The 14,547-nt window shown below is 38.2% G+C and overlaps 1 protein-coding gene across 5 annotated transcripts in view; it reads right to left on the bottom strand.

The window, feature by feature from the left end:
- Positions 1–7: 7 nt before the first annotated feature.
- LOC103708008 overlaps positions 8–14,547 on the bottom strand; it is a 39,663-nt gene continuing 25,123 nt past the window's right edge. The window contains exons 6-10 of one of the 5 annotated variants that reach the window (XM_039124657.1): positions 10,393–10,444; positions 2,107–2,603; positions 1,654–1,772; positions 655–821; positions 8–513 (exon numbers count right to left, since the gene is read on the bottom strand). In XM_039124657.1, the coding sequence (XP_038980585.1) occupies positions 2,140–2,603; positions 10,393–10,444 (516 nt within the window). In that variant the 3' untranslated portion in view covers positions 8–513; positions 655–821; positions 1,654–1,772; positions 2,107–2,139. The remainder of the gene's footprint in view (positions 514–654; positions 822–1,653; positions 1,773–2,106; positions 2,604–10,392; positions 10,445–14,547) is intronic. The other 4 variants (XM_039124656.1, XM_039124658.1, XM_039124659.1 and 1 more) reach the window with 4 other exon arrangements.

Below are 14,547 nucleotides of genomic sequence, written 5' to 3'. Positions count from 1 at the left end.
CACAATATGGACACCAAGAAAATATTGATTAGCACATGAACATATGATCTCAAATCCTTCCATCAAAAATAACAAAAAGAACAACAACAAATTGTATAAGCACAAATGGGTTAAATTGCATTGGCTGATATCCCAAAGCGTATCGTTTATAACATTCTGAAACAATTACAGCACATATATTGCAGATGTACCGTGTAACTGAGCACCACATGCCGATATAGACTGAATCCTCCGCAGAGAAGAAAACCATCAGGAAAGCCCAAGTGGTATATGAGTACTCAAAGGCCATTTTTCAGTTGATTCGTATTAACACTGCAATGCAAACATTCTAAACAAATAATGCTCTTTGCAGATAACATCTTGCTTGCGCTGGGAAAAAAAGAAGGGAAAAAAAAAAAGGCTTGTCCCTATGCGACTGCCATTTTGTTCTCACAAAATCGGCCCTCCTCAGCGGTTGTGATCCTTCAAATTCATAAAACTGATCTGTATAACAACCTTCTAAATACATTTTTTCTGGAAGAAAAAAAACAGGCAGAAATTTGGATCTATAGAAACAGCAGGCATTGCCCCAGGAGCACTATTAATATGCAAATAAAGGCTCACTGGAACTGTAAATAATAAGGCAAAACTGGAAAAACAAAAAGGATTACTTACAGTTTCCACCTTGCAGTTTCCATCAACTTTGACTTATATACAGCCTCCCGCAATATGAGGAACATATCTCGAATCTTGTCCGGTCAGAATTGCATGATTCATAGACCATGTAGCCAATAATGCCAGAAAAACTCAAGATGTTGGGTTTGCTGGTGGCTTTTAGTACGCTGCAAAAGAATGGAAATCGCCTGAATCTCTTTTTGTTGCATGAAAAACATTTCAGAACAAAAGACAAATTGTAAAAAAATTCTTATAATATCATACATTGCAGAAAATTTATTCATGGTAAATCTCACAAGGATAAAAACAATTAATATTCAGCTTGATCATGACCACATCTACTACACATGCAGGTTGATTGTCTCCAAGGTGCTTCACTGTGATCTTGTTTCATGAAGTAGCCCATTACTCCCTCCATGTGATCACATTGCATGACAAAGGATGGCATTTGCCATTTAAGCAGGTTATAGATCACCTATGTGGCCCATATTGGGGGCATCATTAAGGTTTTCTTCAGTCGATGCATTAACCTATGGTAATTAGTGGCAAAAGAAGCTTCAAATCTACCCTACATTGGGTTGAAGTTCCAAATAAAATGGACCTTAAAATTATAAACTAGTCAACTATACAAGTCATCGGTCCAAACTAGATACATGTGACGATGAAAGCAAGTGAACTTTATTCGTAATGGAATATGAGTAACTTAGTTCCATGCATCTAAATCAAGTTGACACAACAACCAGTCAATTACAAGAAGATCTCAAGGGGAGTTCCAATGCATTGCATTCCCATCCTTCCTAGCAAGGTTGGCAAAGCCACCAGCCAGAAATTTTATTTTATTGATCTCTATCTGATATTCTTTTAAGGATTCCTTGATCCTGTTCAACTATTCTTGTCCTATGGGCCTGATTTCTCTGCCCTGCCATATGAAATTTGAGATTTTAGTTACAGGAGCACAGTTGATCACGTGAATGAGTCTAGTATGAAGAGGAATCTCACTACAAGATGGAGGTAATCCCATTCTTATGGTTTGTTGTGCATATCTTCCGATCACCCATTCAGCTCCAGCAAAATGCTGATCAGTGATTAAGCGGTATCAACTATGAAATCCCAAAAACCTGATTCAAACCAATTCCATGGCATCATTAAGTGGTATCAACAATGAAATCACAAAACCTGTTAAAACTCTAATTCATGTGACAGAAATAGTTCTGTACAAAAAGAAATTCAGGTTTTAAATGAGTTCAATTTATCTTGAGATTCAAACAGAATATATATTTTACTTCATCTTTATAACTAAGTCATTAGCTGAATTGAAAAAAGGAGTTTGTTGCAGTTGTAAACTGAATATTAGAACCCTGATATTCAACATTCAAATTAAAATTAATTAAAATGCTAAGGAGAAAATATCAACTTGGGTGACAAGTTACAGATTATAATGACTATGAATACCTGATGTATATTAAGTCATCTCTGTTTAAGTGATCAACGGTTCTCCACAAATCTCCACGAGGGTTTCATTTCATTGGACCATCGAAACCCATATCGTAAAAATCCCTTAAGCCATTTGATTTTGTTTGCAACTTCCTCCAGTTCTATGATGGATGATTCTATAGTGTCAGGATGCCTTCTAGAAGTCACGTAGTTGCTTTCACTTATCCATATCTTCCCAATAGAATCTAAAGAATCAAGTTGATCTTTCCTGGATGATGTATCTGCCGGTGCATCTGATGCATCTTTTGCTGATGTCGCACAGTTGCTTTCACTAATTTGTATCTTCTCAGAATCAGAAGAACTCGTGCAATCTTTCCTGGATGATATTTCTATCAATTCCTGTGACACATCTTTCGTCTCGTCATTCAAAATGGATTCTTTACACAGAAAGTCAGGTTTTTCTTCTCTAGAACCATCGAACTTCAAGTCCACACTAGTACAAATTCTTTCCGCACCTACATTAGCAAAAGCAGAAATATGGTTGCAACATGAAAGGAAAAAAAAATAAAACACATGGAAGACCATTATTTTCTTTAAAATCAGATGTAGCATCTCTTGAACTGAAAGATGCAAGTACCCATCCAGGGTTGCACTGAGATAGCTGATCTATTTGAAGAAATGGAATTGTGAAAATCGCATGACAAACAACCCGTGGAACTCAGTGCTGGAGTTTATTTTTATATACTTTCTTTATCTATGTTACGATCGATCAGAAAACTTATATTTGCACATTATGTTGAGACAAGGTAATTCATTGTTTAAAACAGCTGCAACACAAAGAAATATAGAAATTGATCAATTGCCACTCTTAACAAATTCAAACATATTACTTGTGTAATCCTCCATGAAAATTGCATCTCCACAAACCAAGCCTCATGTTTGGTAAGTAAAATTCTAGTAGATAAAATGAAGGATAAATCAATTTGACATTGCAGTTTTAATAAGCATCAGTCAAAACACAAGCATACAGTTTTAATAAGCATCAGTCAAACCACAAGCATATGCATTGAAATCCATTAATGGAAATTTCAAAGCCAAATACACACAGCCACAAAAAGAAAATCTTATGTATATTTTATTACAGCCAGCATGATTATGTCTGATTCTCTGAACATGTGGTAGTCTCAAAATATGCTTATCATACATATTTATTAATTTACATAGTTGGGCCATAGCCCTTGGTACAAGTTGCTTAACATTTTTTCCGTGGCTTTCCAAACTACTAAATTACCATGATATCACAATTTAGAAACTACAACTCCAAACTACCGACAGATCAAGATTTGTGCTGAATTCTCTTTAAAGTAAATAGTTCCATCAATAATCTATGCTAATAGAGAGCACGTGACCTAATATAAAAGCTGGAAAGTGAATATCTAGAAAGAATTAGCCCCGAGGAATCTTCAATAAAATCAGAACTGGATATTATAAAATGAAAGAGCCTCTCATTTAAAACTTTGAAAGTATAGCAACTTAGAAATTTGTAAACAAATAATGTAATGGATTAGTACACCAAGACTGAAATAAAAAAGAAATATTTAAGTTTTAGAACAGCGTGAATGCGTTAGGAAGCAGTTGTGGAAGCAAAGGAAAGATATAGTCAAGCAGGTGAGGCAAAGAGTTTCTGTCTACTTAATATCAAGCATTCCTCTATTGCATATGCCCTTGTTAATGGCAAGAGAGATTCTGAAGCAAGAGCCATGTCCACTTGGTAAAAATTCTGGCTTCCAAGTTCCAAATTCCAAGAACTGAAAATTTATTTATCATGCCAGTGTTAGTAAGGGTAGGCATGATATGCTTATCATGCATTGCCAAGCAGGCACTAGACACTTAGTTTGCATTACGTTGAAAGATATACAAGTAAATCAAAAGATTAAAAGCTACTGCACTAGGATGCACTAATCTTTCAATATTTTTCCTACATGACAAATGTTAACAAGCCTAGTTTATCTTCAATGCATAGTTTTAACTTTTAAGTGTTCCATTACAGTACAAATCATGTTGATTTAACACCAGAACACATTTATATGTATCTTCAAACTCAATATAAAAGCTCTAGGCAACATATAACTATGTCTACAAGATTGATAACATGTTGTAGATGATGCCTACTGGTAGTATGAAAAGCCTATACAGTGCTGTTGCAGTGGAAAGTTCATATACAATGTTACCTTCATTTCTAGGCTTCATACTCAAGAAAAGAATGAGCTTCCCTACTGCCATCAATCCACAGTCTGGATTTTCATAAGGTATAAAAAAAAAAAGTCAATCTAGAAATGGTTTAGAATAAAAAATGGCTTTTAATAACTATATTACATGGGTTTGGGGATGTGTACAAAGTTGGATCCATCTGATTCTCATGTTTTAGGCTATTCTAAATCAGCCGAAAAGGATCCAAAATCTGGGTGTAGGTAACTAGACACCTAGTTGGAGTGCCATTACATGATTAGCGTTTGATCACGTTTCCTTGCAATCATAGACATAAATTTCATGTACACCTATGACTATTTTGTATCGCCCATATGCCATCAAATGAGAGAGACGACTAAATCTCAAGAGCAAAGCAGTATAGGATCAACGAGTGATAACTCTGGGTAGACGGATAGCAATATTCTAGTTCCAGTATTCATTCTTATATGTTGTTTGATTCGAGTGCTACTCATACCCAATGTTTTTGTTAGATGACTTATTATGTTGTGTGAGTCTATAAAAACTAAGTTATAAATTGAATCCTCAATAGGGGACATATTGAGTAATGATTATGCAGATAAGACTTGTATGAACTGAACAGGAGATAAGAAAAACAAAATTGTTTCCATATGAAATAGTGTTAGTGATGCAAGATTTCAGATTTTATAGTAGGATGATTAAGTGGCTGCCTAACATTCCTTGATTAATTGTCATAAGATGAATATGGACTTTCAAAATTACGGAAGTGTTTATAAGGATTTTGATTGGGATCGCTAAGTGCTTATAAGGAATAATATATAGGAATGCATGTAATGTAAGTAGGAATCTTTAGAAACCAAGATTTGATATGATTGTTTTGGTGAGTTTAGGTCAGAGTTGCACAGCGAAAGCATAGTGAACTGAATTATTTTGAAACCACACAAAAACACTAACTTTGATTTGTAAAGTGCTATTAGTTGATTTAGTGGTCCTTACAGAGAAAAGCGAAGTTGTTTAGAAATTGAAGAATGGAATCAAATAGAAATTTCCCCAGATCTTCAAATCTATGGGTACGAAAATTTCAAGGATGAAATTTCTTTTTTAAGGGGGAATAATGTAATATCCAGCCCATTTGGGCTTAATCAAGAACTAGGCCTAGTCCGCTTGAATGGCCTAGATAGTAGAATCAGCCCATAAAAAAATTGGCCTGCACGTGCTGGGGGGATCCTATGACGCACATGCACCCCACATGCCGTGAAGAAGTGGACTTCCCATGGGAGTCACCTACTTCCCTATTTTCTTCTGTGAAGTACAATGCCGAAGGGAGTTTGGCACTTTCCTCCAGCTCTATTTAAAGGATCAAGGCTTCCTTTTGACCACCCCTTCAGAGATCTCGACGTCAAAGTGGTGATTGCTGATGGTTGTTCAAGTTTCAACCGGATGACTTCCGCCACTGTCGCAACCTAAGCACTGCTAGAAACCAAGGTAAGGGCCTCTAGTCTTTAAATTGATTGTGTATCCCATCATTTTTCTCCCTTAGATTTTGATTTCTGCCCGGCTAATCACCAGATTTTGTCAAGAAGAGGATGCCTTGCTCGATTCCTCTGTTCATTCCAGTCTTCTTCATTCTTTTCCAACTATTTGCATCATTGATGCTTGCCGATGAAGCCTTCAACCGATTCCTTGCCCCGATCGAGCTGCCTGCTGGAGCCTCAACCGATAGGCGAGTGACTGGAGCCAGGGAATCCACCACATCCCCTGTTCGATTGACTCTTCTCCTGTTTGTTTCTTCACCGCCAACCATCGTTCACAGTGGCTGACCGCCGATCCTCCAGCTGGCAATGACCACCACCCATGAGCTTCCCCATTCTTTGTTGGAGAGAGAAGCTTTGTTCTTTCTCTTCTCTCTCTTATTCTCTCTGTACATGAATTTTCTCTCTCTACTATCTCTCTAAGGTGTGTTGAATCCAGCAATGGGCTCTCCTCAATGACCTTGATCAACCCTAGTGGGGGAGGGATCCTGACCCATGGCCACTAGGTAGTGTGCCAACCTCCACCCTAGCCCTTGGACACTAATAGATTGGGTCACTCTCTATCTTTATTGAGCCATCCGCACCCTAGTCTGACCATGATTATATCAAATTATCTTTGTTCGAACCGACCAGGATGTCAGGCACTTCCACTTAGCCAGCTAGTTATGGGTGTTGGGACTTAAGATTCTTGTTCCTGAAATAATCATGGCTAAATTTCTGATAAAAATATAATTTTTGAATATTAGGTTATGAGGAGGATTTTTGGAGTTAATTGGATTTACTAATTAATTCCATTTGCAAGATAAATAATGTAACTCTTCTTCTAAATTTATCGGTTACGCATGATTTATGAACTTGATGCATGGTGTTTATTATTGAATATGCCCTTTTCCAGAATATTATGACATAGGATCGAATGTATTGATTTCGATATGGATTATGTTCAATTGATTTTCGATATTGCATGGTTTTATGAATCTTTAGACTTGGAACATAAGACATATTTCTAAATAAAAAGAGCTTTGATTTCGAGATTGATTTGGACTCGCAGCCTGATGATATATTGATATCCTGCCCGTGGGGGTTATGCGTCGGTACATCAATATCCTGCCAGTAAGGATTATGCTGGTACATCAAAACTCTACCAGCAGAGGTTGTGCTGGTACATCGATACCCTTTCAGTGGAGGTTATACATTGGCATATCGATACCCTGCTAGTGGGGGTTATATACTGGCACATCAATATCCTACCAATAAGGGTTATAACTTGGCACATTGTCACCCCTCTAGTGGAGGTTATATGTTGGCATATCGATCCCTGCTAGTAGGAGTTATATGTTGGCACTTTGGCACCCCACATGCCGCGAAGAAGCGGACTCCCCATGGGAGTCACCTACTTTCTTATTTTCTTCGAAGTACAAAGCTGAAGGGAGTTTGGCACTTTCCTTCAGCTCTATTTAAAGGATCGAGGCTTGCCTTTGACCACCTCTTCGGAGATCTCGAAGTCCAAGTGGTGATTGCCGATGGTTGCTCAAGTTTCAACCAAATGACTTCCGCCACCGTCGCAGCCTAAGCACCGCTAGAAACCAAGGTAAGGGCCTCTAGTCTTTAAATTGATTGTGTATCCCATCATTTTTCTCCCTTAGATTTTGATTTTTGCCGACTAATCACCGAATTTTATCAAGAAGAGGATGCCCTACTTGATTCCTCTGTTCGTTCCAATCTTCTTCATTCTTTTCCAATCATTTGCATCGTCGATGCTTGCCGATGAAGCTTTCAACCGGTTCGCTATCCCGATCGAGCTTCCTGCTAGAGCCTTAACCGATAGGCGAGCGACTGGAGCCAGAAAATCCACCGCATCCCGTGTTCGACTAACTCTTCTTCTTGTTTGTTTCTTCATCGCCAACCACTGTTTACAGTGGCCGACCGGCGACCGCCGATCCTCCAGCTCGCAATCACCACCCATGAGCTTCTCCATTCTTTGTTGGAGAGAGAAGCTTTGTTCTTTCTCTTCTCTCTCTCTCTCTCTTATTCTCTCTGTACATGAATTTTCTCTCTCTACTATCTCTCTAAGGTGCGTTGAATCCAACAAAGGGCTCTCCTCAATGACCTTGATCAACCCTAGTTGGGGAGGGATCCTGACCCATGGCCGCTAGGTAGTGTGCCAACCTCTACTCTGGCCCTTGGACACTGATAGATTTGGTCACTCTCTATCTTTATTGAGCCACCAGCACCCTAATCTACCCATGATTATATCAAATTATCTTGTTCAAACAAACCAGGATGTCGGGCACTTCCACTTAGCCAGCCAGTTAAGGGTGTTGGGACTTAAGATTCTTATTCCTGAAATAATCATGGCTAAATTTCTGACAAAAATATATTTTTTGAATATTAGGTTATGAACGGGATTTTGGAAGATAATTGGATTTACTGATTAATTCTATTCACAAGATAAGTAATGTAACTCTTCTTCTAAATTTATCGATAAATTATAAAATATTTTTTGAATTGAATTATTCATGATTTATGAACTTGATGCATGGTGTTTATTATTGAATATGCCCTTTTCTAGAATATTATATGACTTAGGATCGAATGTATTGATTTCGATATGGATTATACTCAATTGATTTTCGATATTGCATGGTTTTATGAATCTTTAGACTTGGAACATTAGACATTTCTAAATAAAAAGAGCTTTGATTTCGAGATAGATTTGGACTCGCAGTCTGACGATATATCGATATTCTGCCCGTGGGGGTTATGCGCTTATACATCGATATCCTGCCAGTAAGGATTATACGCCGGTACATCAAATCGCTGCCAATAGGGGTTGTGTTGGTACATCGATACCCTTTCAGTGGAGGTTATACATTGGCATATCGATACCCTGCCAGTAGGGATTGTATATTGGCACATTTATATCCTACTAATGAGGGTTCTAAGTTGGCACATTGATACCCCGCTAGTGGAGGTTATATGTTGGCATATCGACCCTGCTAGTAGGAGTTATATGTTAGCACTTTGACTATTTCTAAGCTCATTGTCTAGACCAACCACAAGATATAAGTGTGGTCATATTTCATAGCCAACAAGATGAACTTGATGTTTTGAAAGAAATTAGATGATTGAAAATTAGAATTTCCGAAATATTGTAATTGCATGCATAATGTTTTAATAATGTTGCATGTCTAGCCTTTGTTTTGAATTGATCTGTTCCGAATATTTATTTTCAGTAAAATTAATATTATTTTATTGCTTAATTTATCTAGTTAAGGTATCTTATTGTTTATTAGGTTGTCTAGCACATTATTCGATATCTTACTATTTTTACAGATCTTAAGAAATAGGATGGCATGGGGATATGCTTCGAGAAAGTGATTAGAAGAAGAGTTTTGGTTCTTTATTTTAGATTTGAAATTTATTAAAGTTTGATGTAAGACTTATTGAATATTTTTGGAATTTTGTGATACATTAAGCTTAGATTTTAGTTAATTAAATTTTAGAGTTAATTAATTGATTGTTTATTCCACAGCTTGCTTTTTGATATCGTGATGAGATACCTTGCATCCTTATGGGAAGAGTCTTCTATGAGTATGCGGCGGCTGTCGCGACCCCAACTCATCACGATAGAGCAGTAGCTGATAGAGCAGTGGATTAGCAGAAACAAGCAGCTCCAAGTACATTTGGATTACAAATTTCTAGAGTCCATATTGTTGCAAGCAACAACAGATGCACTGAACTACAATTAATTCGTTCTAGTTGCAATAGCATCCATGCTGCATGAGGATTATTTTGTTTGTGCAGATCTTAGGGGGTTTCCTTCCGCTTTTACTTACCAAAAAAAGGGAGCACTTTCCAACACAACCTTATACAAAAACTACAATGCTCTTCACTAGTGCTATAACATTAACAAATCTTTGAAGCTTTATTAGATTTAAGGACACGTAGTAAAGAACAAACATAAAGCACCAAAATTCATTTAATAATTAGATAAAATACAATAACGTAGCGGATACAAAATTCAAAAGTTAAAATTCAAAAAAGGCACTAGTAAAGATGCTGAGAAACTATATGTATTGGTATGTAGCAGCCGTACTAGTTTAGACAAATATTGCTTTGACCATTTTAATCGATACCAAGGAATTTTCATTCTTTTGATGACATCGGTTTCGGTACAAATAGTACATACTACATACCATATTGATACCATACCGATACCGTATCTTTATATTGGAGGAACAAAGCAGGATCCGTATCAGTATTTAAAACCTTCATTATCAATAATCTAAAAGTAGCATATAAATATGGTAATCTAGCAATTTATAAAGAAATATATGCAAATGTTCTATAAGACACTATTATTTTGTCTTTAAAATGTCAAACCATGCTTTCTTAGAAATTTCATTTGCTCATAACAAATAATATGCCCACATAGCAAAGCCCAATTTTGCACCAAGGCAAATATTGAATGCTTTGGCAGGGAAGTATTTCCATGTAAATACATAATGAGAGGATACATTTTATTATGAATCAGTGTTACCTTCATTATGTGGGCGAACTAAACGAGCGGAATAATGAGAACCACCATAGTTCTAGAACAACAAAAGACAATGCGAAAGATTAGCAACGATAGTGTGCAAAATTAATTCAGCTAGCATATATGTTTATGAAAGCAGCTTGCGATACTTTTGGTCGGATCTATGGCAGTATTACATGCAGGAATAACTAATCAATTACATTCTAGAATGAGAACATTTGAAGCTATGACTAGTACTTGATATAGATAGTTTAGAAGTCTTTGCTATACAAAGACACAGTCTGATGTCATCCATACATTCCTTCATTCTATATATGTATTTGTGCATGGATTATATAATATAAGATTCATGCAGGTTCGACAGATGTGGCTTTCAATGTGGCGTTCACTAATAGGTGTTAGTCCTTCATAACAAATAATTTTTGGCTTTATAACCTATGAGGACCAAGCCTGTGTTTGGTACATAACCAGTGCCAAGCCCACAAAATGAAGGATTACTGTAGGTTGACAGCTAGTATAAACCTATAGTCACATCTTATAAATATGAATCCATATAGGAAAATTGTTGGGGCATTCCATACTAGCGACATGCTGAATAAGACCCGCAAAATGAAGGGTTACTGTAGGTTGACAGCTAGTATAAACCTATAGTCACATCTTGTAAATATGAATCCATAGAGGAAAATTGTTGGGGCGTTCCATACTAGCAACATGCTGAATAAGACCCCAGTGTAGTAGAAAGTGAGCAAGGGTCAAGTAGGCATTCCCCAAAAGTAATGTGCAATATCAATGCCCAAATATGGTCAGAAGTACGTAATGGTTCCTGCATTTTAATGGATGGGTCTGGGTAAAAAAGCTAATCCAAAAAAGTAGAATACGTCTAGAAACTTGGAATATAGGGTCGTTAATAGGGAAAATTGATCAAACTAATAGATACAATGACTGGAAGGAGAACTAACATAGCTTGGCTGCAACATTCTAAGTGCATAAGAGAAAAAGCAACGAAAGTTGGTAAAACAGGTTATAAACTTTGGTACACTAAAAAAGAGATGAACAAAAATAGAGTAAAAATTATTATGGATAAGAGTTTAAAGAATAAGGTTGTAGATATCAAGAGAGTAGGAGATAGAATACTCTTGATAAAATTTATGTTAAAAGAAAAATCTATTAATATCATTAGTGCTTATGCTCCTGAAGTAGAATTGAATAATGCTACAAAGCAATATTTTGGGAGGACATAGATGACCTAATTTAAGAGATTCCTAGTAGAGAAAAGATATTTATTGGAAGAGATTTAAAAGAGCATGTGGGAAAATGTAATGTAGGTTTTGAGAAGGTGCATAGAGGTTACGGTTTTGAAGAAAGTAACAAGAAAGGAAATGCTATTTTGGAGTTTGTGATGGCATGTGACCTAGAATTAGCTAACACTTGCTTTAAAAAAGACTCTCACTTAAAAATTTTTCAAAGTGGCATAATTAGTGTCTGCTGAACCGACCTATACCGGTTGGTTCAGCCTGTACCGGACCGGTACCGACTGGCACCGGTCCGGTACGAGGGTGGAAATCGATTCCGACCCAATTTGAGTCCGAACCGATCGGTTTTTGCCTCGTACCGGTGCGAACTGGCTTGGTTCGCACCGATACGAGGCAATGGGAGATAGCGCGCGGCCGTAGCCATGCGCTAAGTGCCAACGCTGTGGCACTTTGAAAGTGCCACACTATGGCCAGAGGCACTTTCGAAAGTGCCACACTATGGCACTTTTGAAAGTGCCACGGTGCCAAAATGTGGAACTTTTGAAAGTGCCACGCGCTGTGGCACTTTCAAAAGTGTCACAGTGCCTCAACAGGTAGTTTTTTCGGATGATTTCCACCCTGCCACGCGCTGTGGCACCTTCAAAAGTGCCAGAATGAAGAATAAATGGCGGCATTTGAAAGTGCCATACGCTGTGGCACTTTGAAAAGTGCCACGCGCTGGCTATTTACTTCACCCGTAGCATGGTTGTCTTAGCCGAACAAATGGCTATAAAAGCCGAGCGAAGAGTAAATGAAAGCCGGAAATAAGGTGAAAAGAAAAGGCAGAGACAAAGGAGGAAAAGAAGAGAAAGGCAAAGATATAGGTATGAAAAAAATTTAGAAGAATCAGAGAGCGTCGTTTTTCTTCAAGAAAAATCCAGCAAAAACTAAATAAAGTAAAATTTCTTTTTCCTACATTGTTTTTTTAATATTTCATTTAAATTGCTTAAACAAATTAAGTCAAAAATTGCCAAAAAATAGGAAATGATTAAATGATTCTATTTCGTCTTGAATTTTTTATATGTTATCGATATATGGACAATGTTAATGGTGACATTAACTTTTGTTTTTACAGAATTTATATAATTTCTAATTTAATTAAAAATTTTAAAAATTAATTTTTAATTAAAAAATTTTGAAATTTAAAAAAAATAATGTGGTCGTAGGAATGGAGCCATCAAGGAGAGGGCAACCCCAAGAGCGTAATATTGGCTAGGAGCATGGGAAGATGCTCAGTGAACGGCACTAGTTTCAATGCAATTATTGCCACAAGTGCTTCAAGGGAGGAAGAGTAACCAGATTAAAGCAGCACTTAGCCGGTAATTCTCGTGAGATATCTGTATGCCCGGAGTGCCCACCGAACATCCGTCAGCTGATGAGGAAAAACCTCGCTGAGATCAAAGCAACCAAGGAGAGAGTTGCGAAGCAGAAAGCGGAGGTGGAACGCCAAGCTACAAAAGCACCTTCCTATCACTTCATGGAGTCACAGGAGGCCGAGGATCCAAATGAGGAGGCACAGATCCTAGCTGCTATGCGGGCGAGTCTGGATGATCGATGACAACATGAGGAGGTGGCGAGGCATCGGACTTGATTTAGGCCCTCATTTTTCGAGTCGGGGATCGATTCTGGTGGAAGCAGACAAGATTTAGAGTTTCAAAAGACAACCTCAGTCAAGAAGGGCGAGGGTAGAGGACGTGGCCGGATTGCATCTATCCTAGGTGGTTTTGGTAGCCGAAAGAAGTCTTCCGAAGAGATTCTACCAGGAGCGTCAATCCATGATGTAGATCTGCATGCCTTTTTCAGGAGAGATTCAAAGCAGCAAAGGGTAGACACAATATGGAAGAAGAAAAAGAAGAAGGATATGTGGCGAGCTATTGGATCTTGGTTCTACTTCAGCCACATCTCAGGGGATGCTGTAGACAATACATACTACAAGTTTGCCATTTCCGCCGTACAGTCTGCCGGTCCAGGTGTCGATCCTCCAGGCCCAAAGGACATCTACGATGAGCTTCTTGACAACAATAAGATGAGCTACAAAATTGGATTGGCTCATATAAGAGCAAGTGGCCCACATATGGGCTCACTCTAATGTGTGATGGTTGGACCGATCCGACAAAGCGGGTCACCATCAACTTTCTGACATACTGTGATACGAAGACCTTCTTCCATAAGTCAGTTGATGCTTCGGATAAGGTGTATAATGCCTCATACATCCTCAGACTTATAGAGGAGGTGATTAATCAGATTGGAGAGGAGAATGTCGTGCAGGTCATCACTGATAATGGGCCGCAATATAAGTTGGCCGGAGAGATCTTGATGGAGCGGCGACCACAAATTTTCTGGACCCCATGTGCTGCACATGGCATCGACCTCATTCTGATGGACATTGGAAAGATCCGTAGGGTGCAACATATGGTGGAGATAGCCCAACGCATCACCAGGTATGTTTATAGCCATACTTGGGTTCTTTCATTAATAAGAAAGTATACAAGGGGAGAGATTCTTAGACCAGGAGTCATACGGTTTGCTACGAACCACATTGCACTTGATAGCCTTATCAAGAAGAAAGGAGCCCAACGTCAGATGTTTGTCAGTTCCGAGTGGCGGGAAAGTAGATATGCCCAGGCCGGCACTAAAAGAAGTAGGATGGAAGACTTGGTAAGCAGGAGTCATTCTGGCAGCGGGCCAATACGATAGTCAAGGCTATCAAACCATTATATGAAGTGCTGCGGGTCGTGGATAGCGAGAGGTACCCCCAGATGGGCTTTTTTATCACATGATGGAGAAAGCAAAGGCTCGGATCATGGAGGCAGATATAGTCTATGCCCACGACTACATCGACATCATTGAGCGATGGTGGGGAGCC

The sequence above is a fragment of the Phoenix dactylifera genome, chromosome 3 (assembly GCF_009389715.1).
Source record: "Phoenix dactylifera cultivar Barhee BC4 chromosome 3, palm_55x_up_171113_PBpolish2nd_filt_p, whole genome shotgun sequence".
NCBI classification, from domain to species: domain Eukaryota; kingdom Viridiplantae; phylum Streptophyta; class Magnoliopsida; order Arecales; family Arecaceae; genus Phoenix; species Phoenix dactylifera.
Note: the sequence above shows the minus strand (reverse complement) of the source record. Positions and strands in the feature narration are given on the sequence as shown.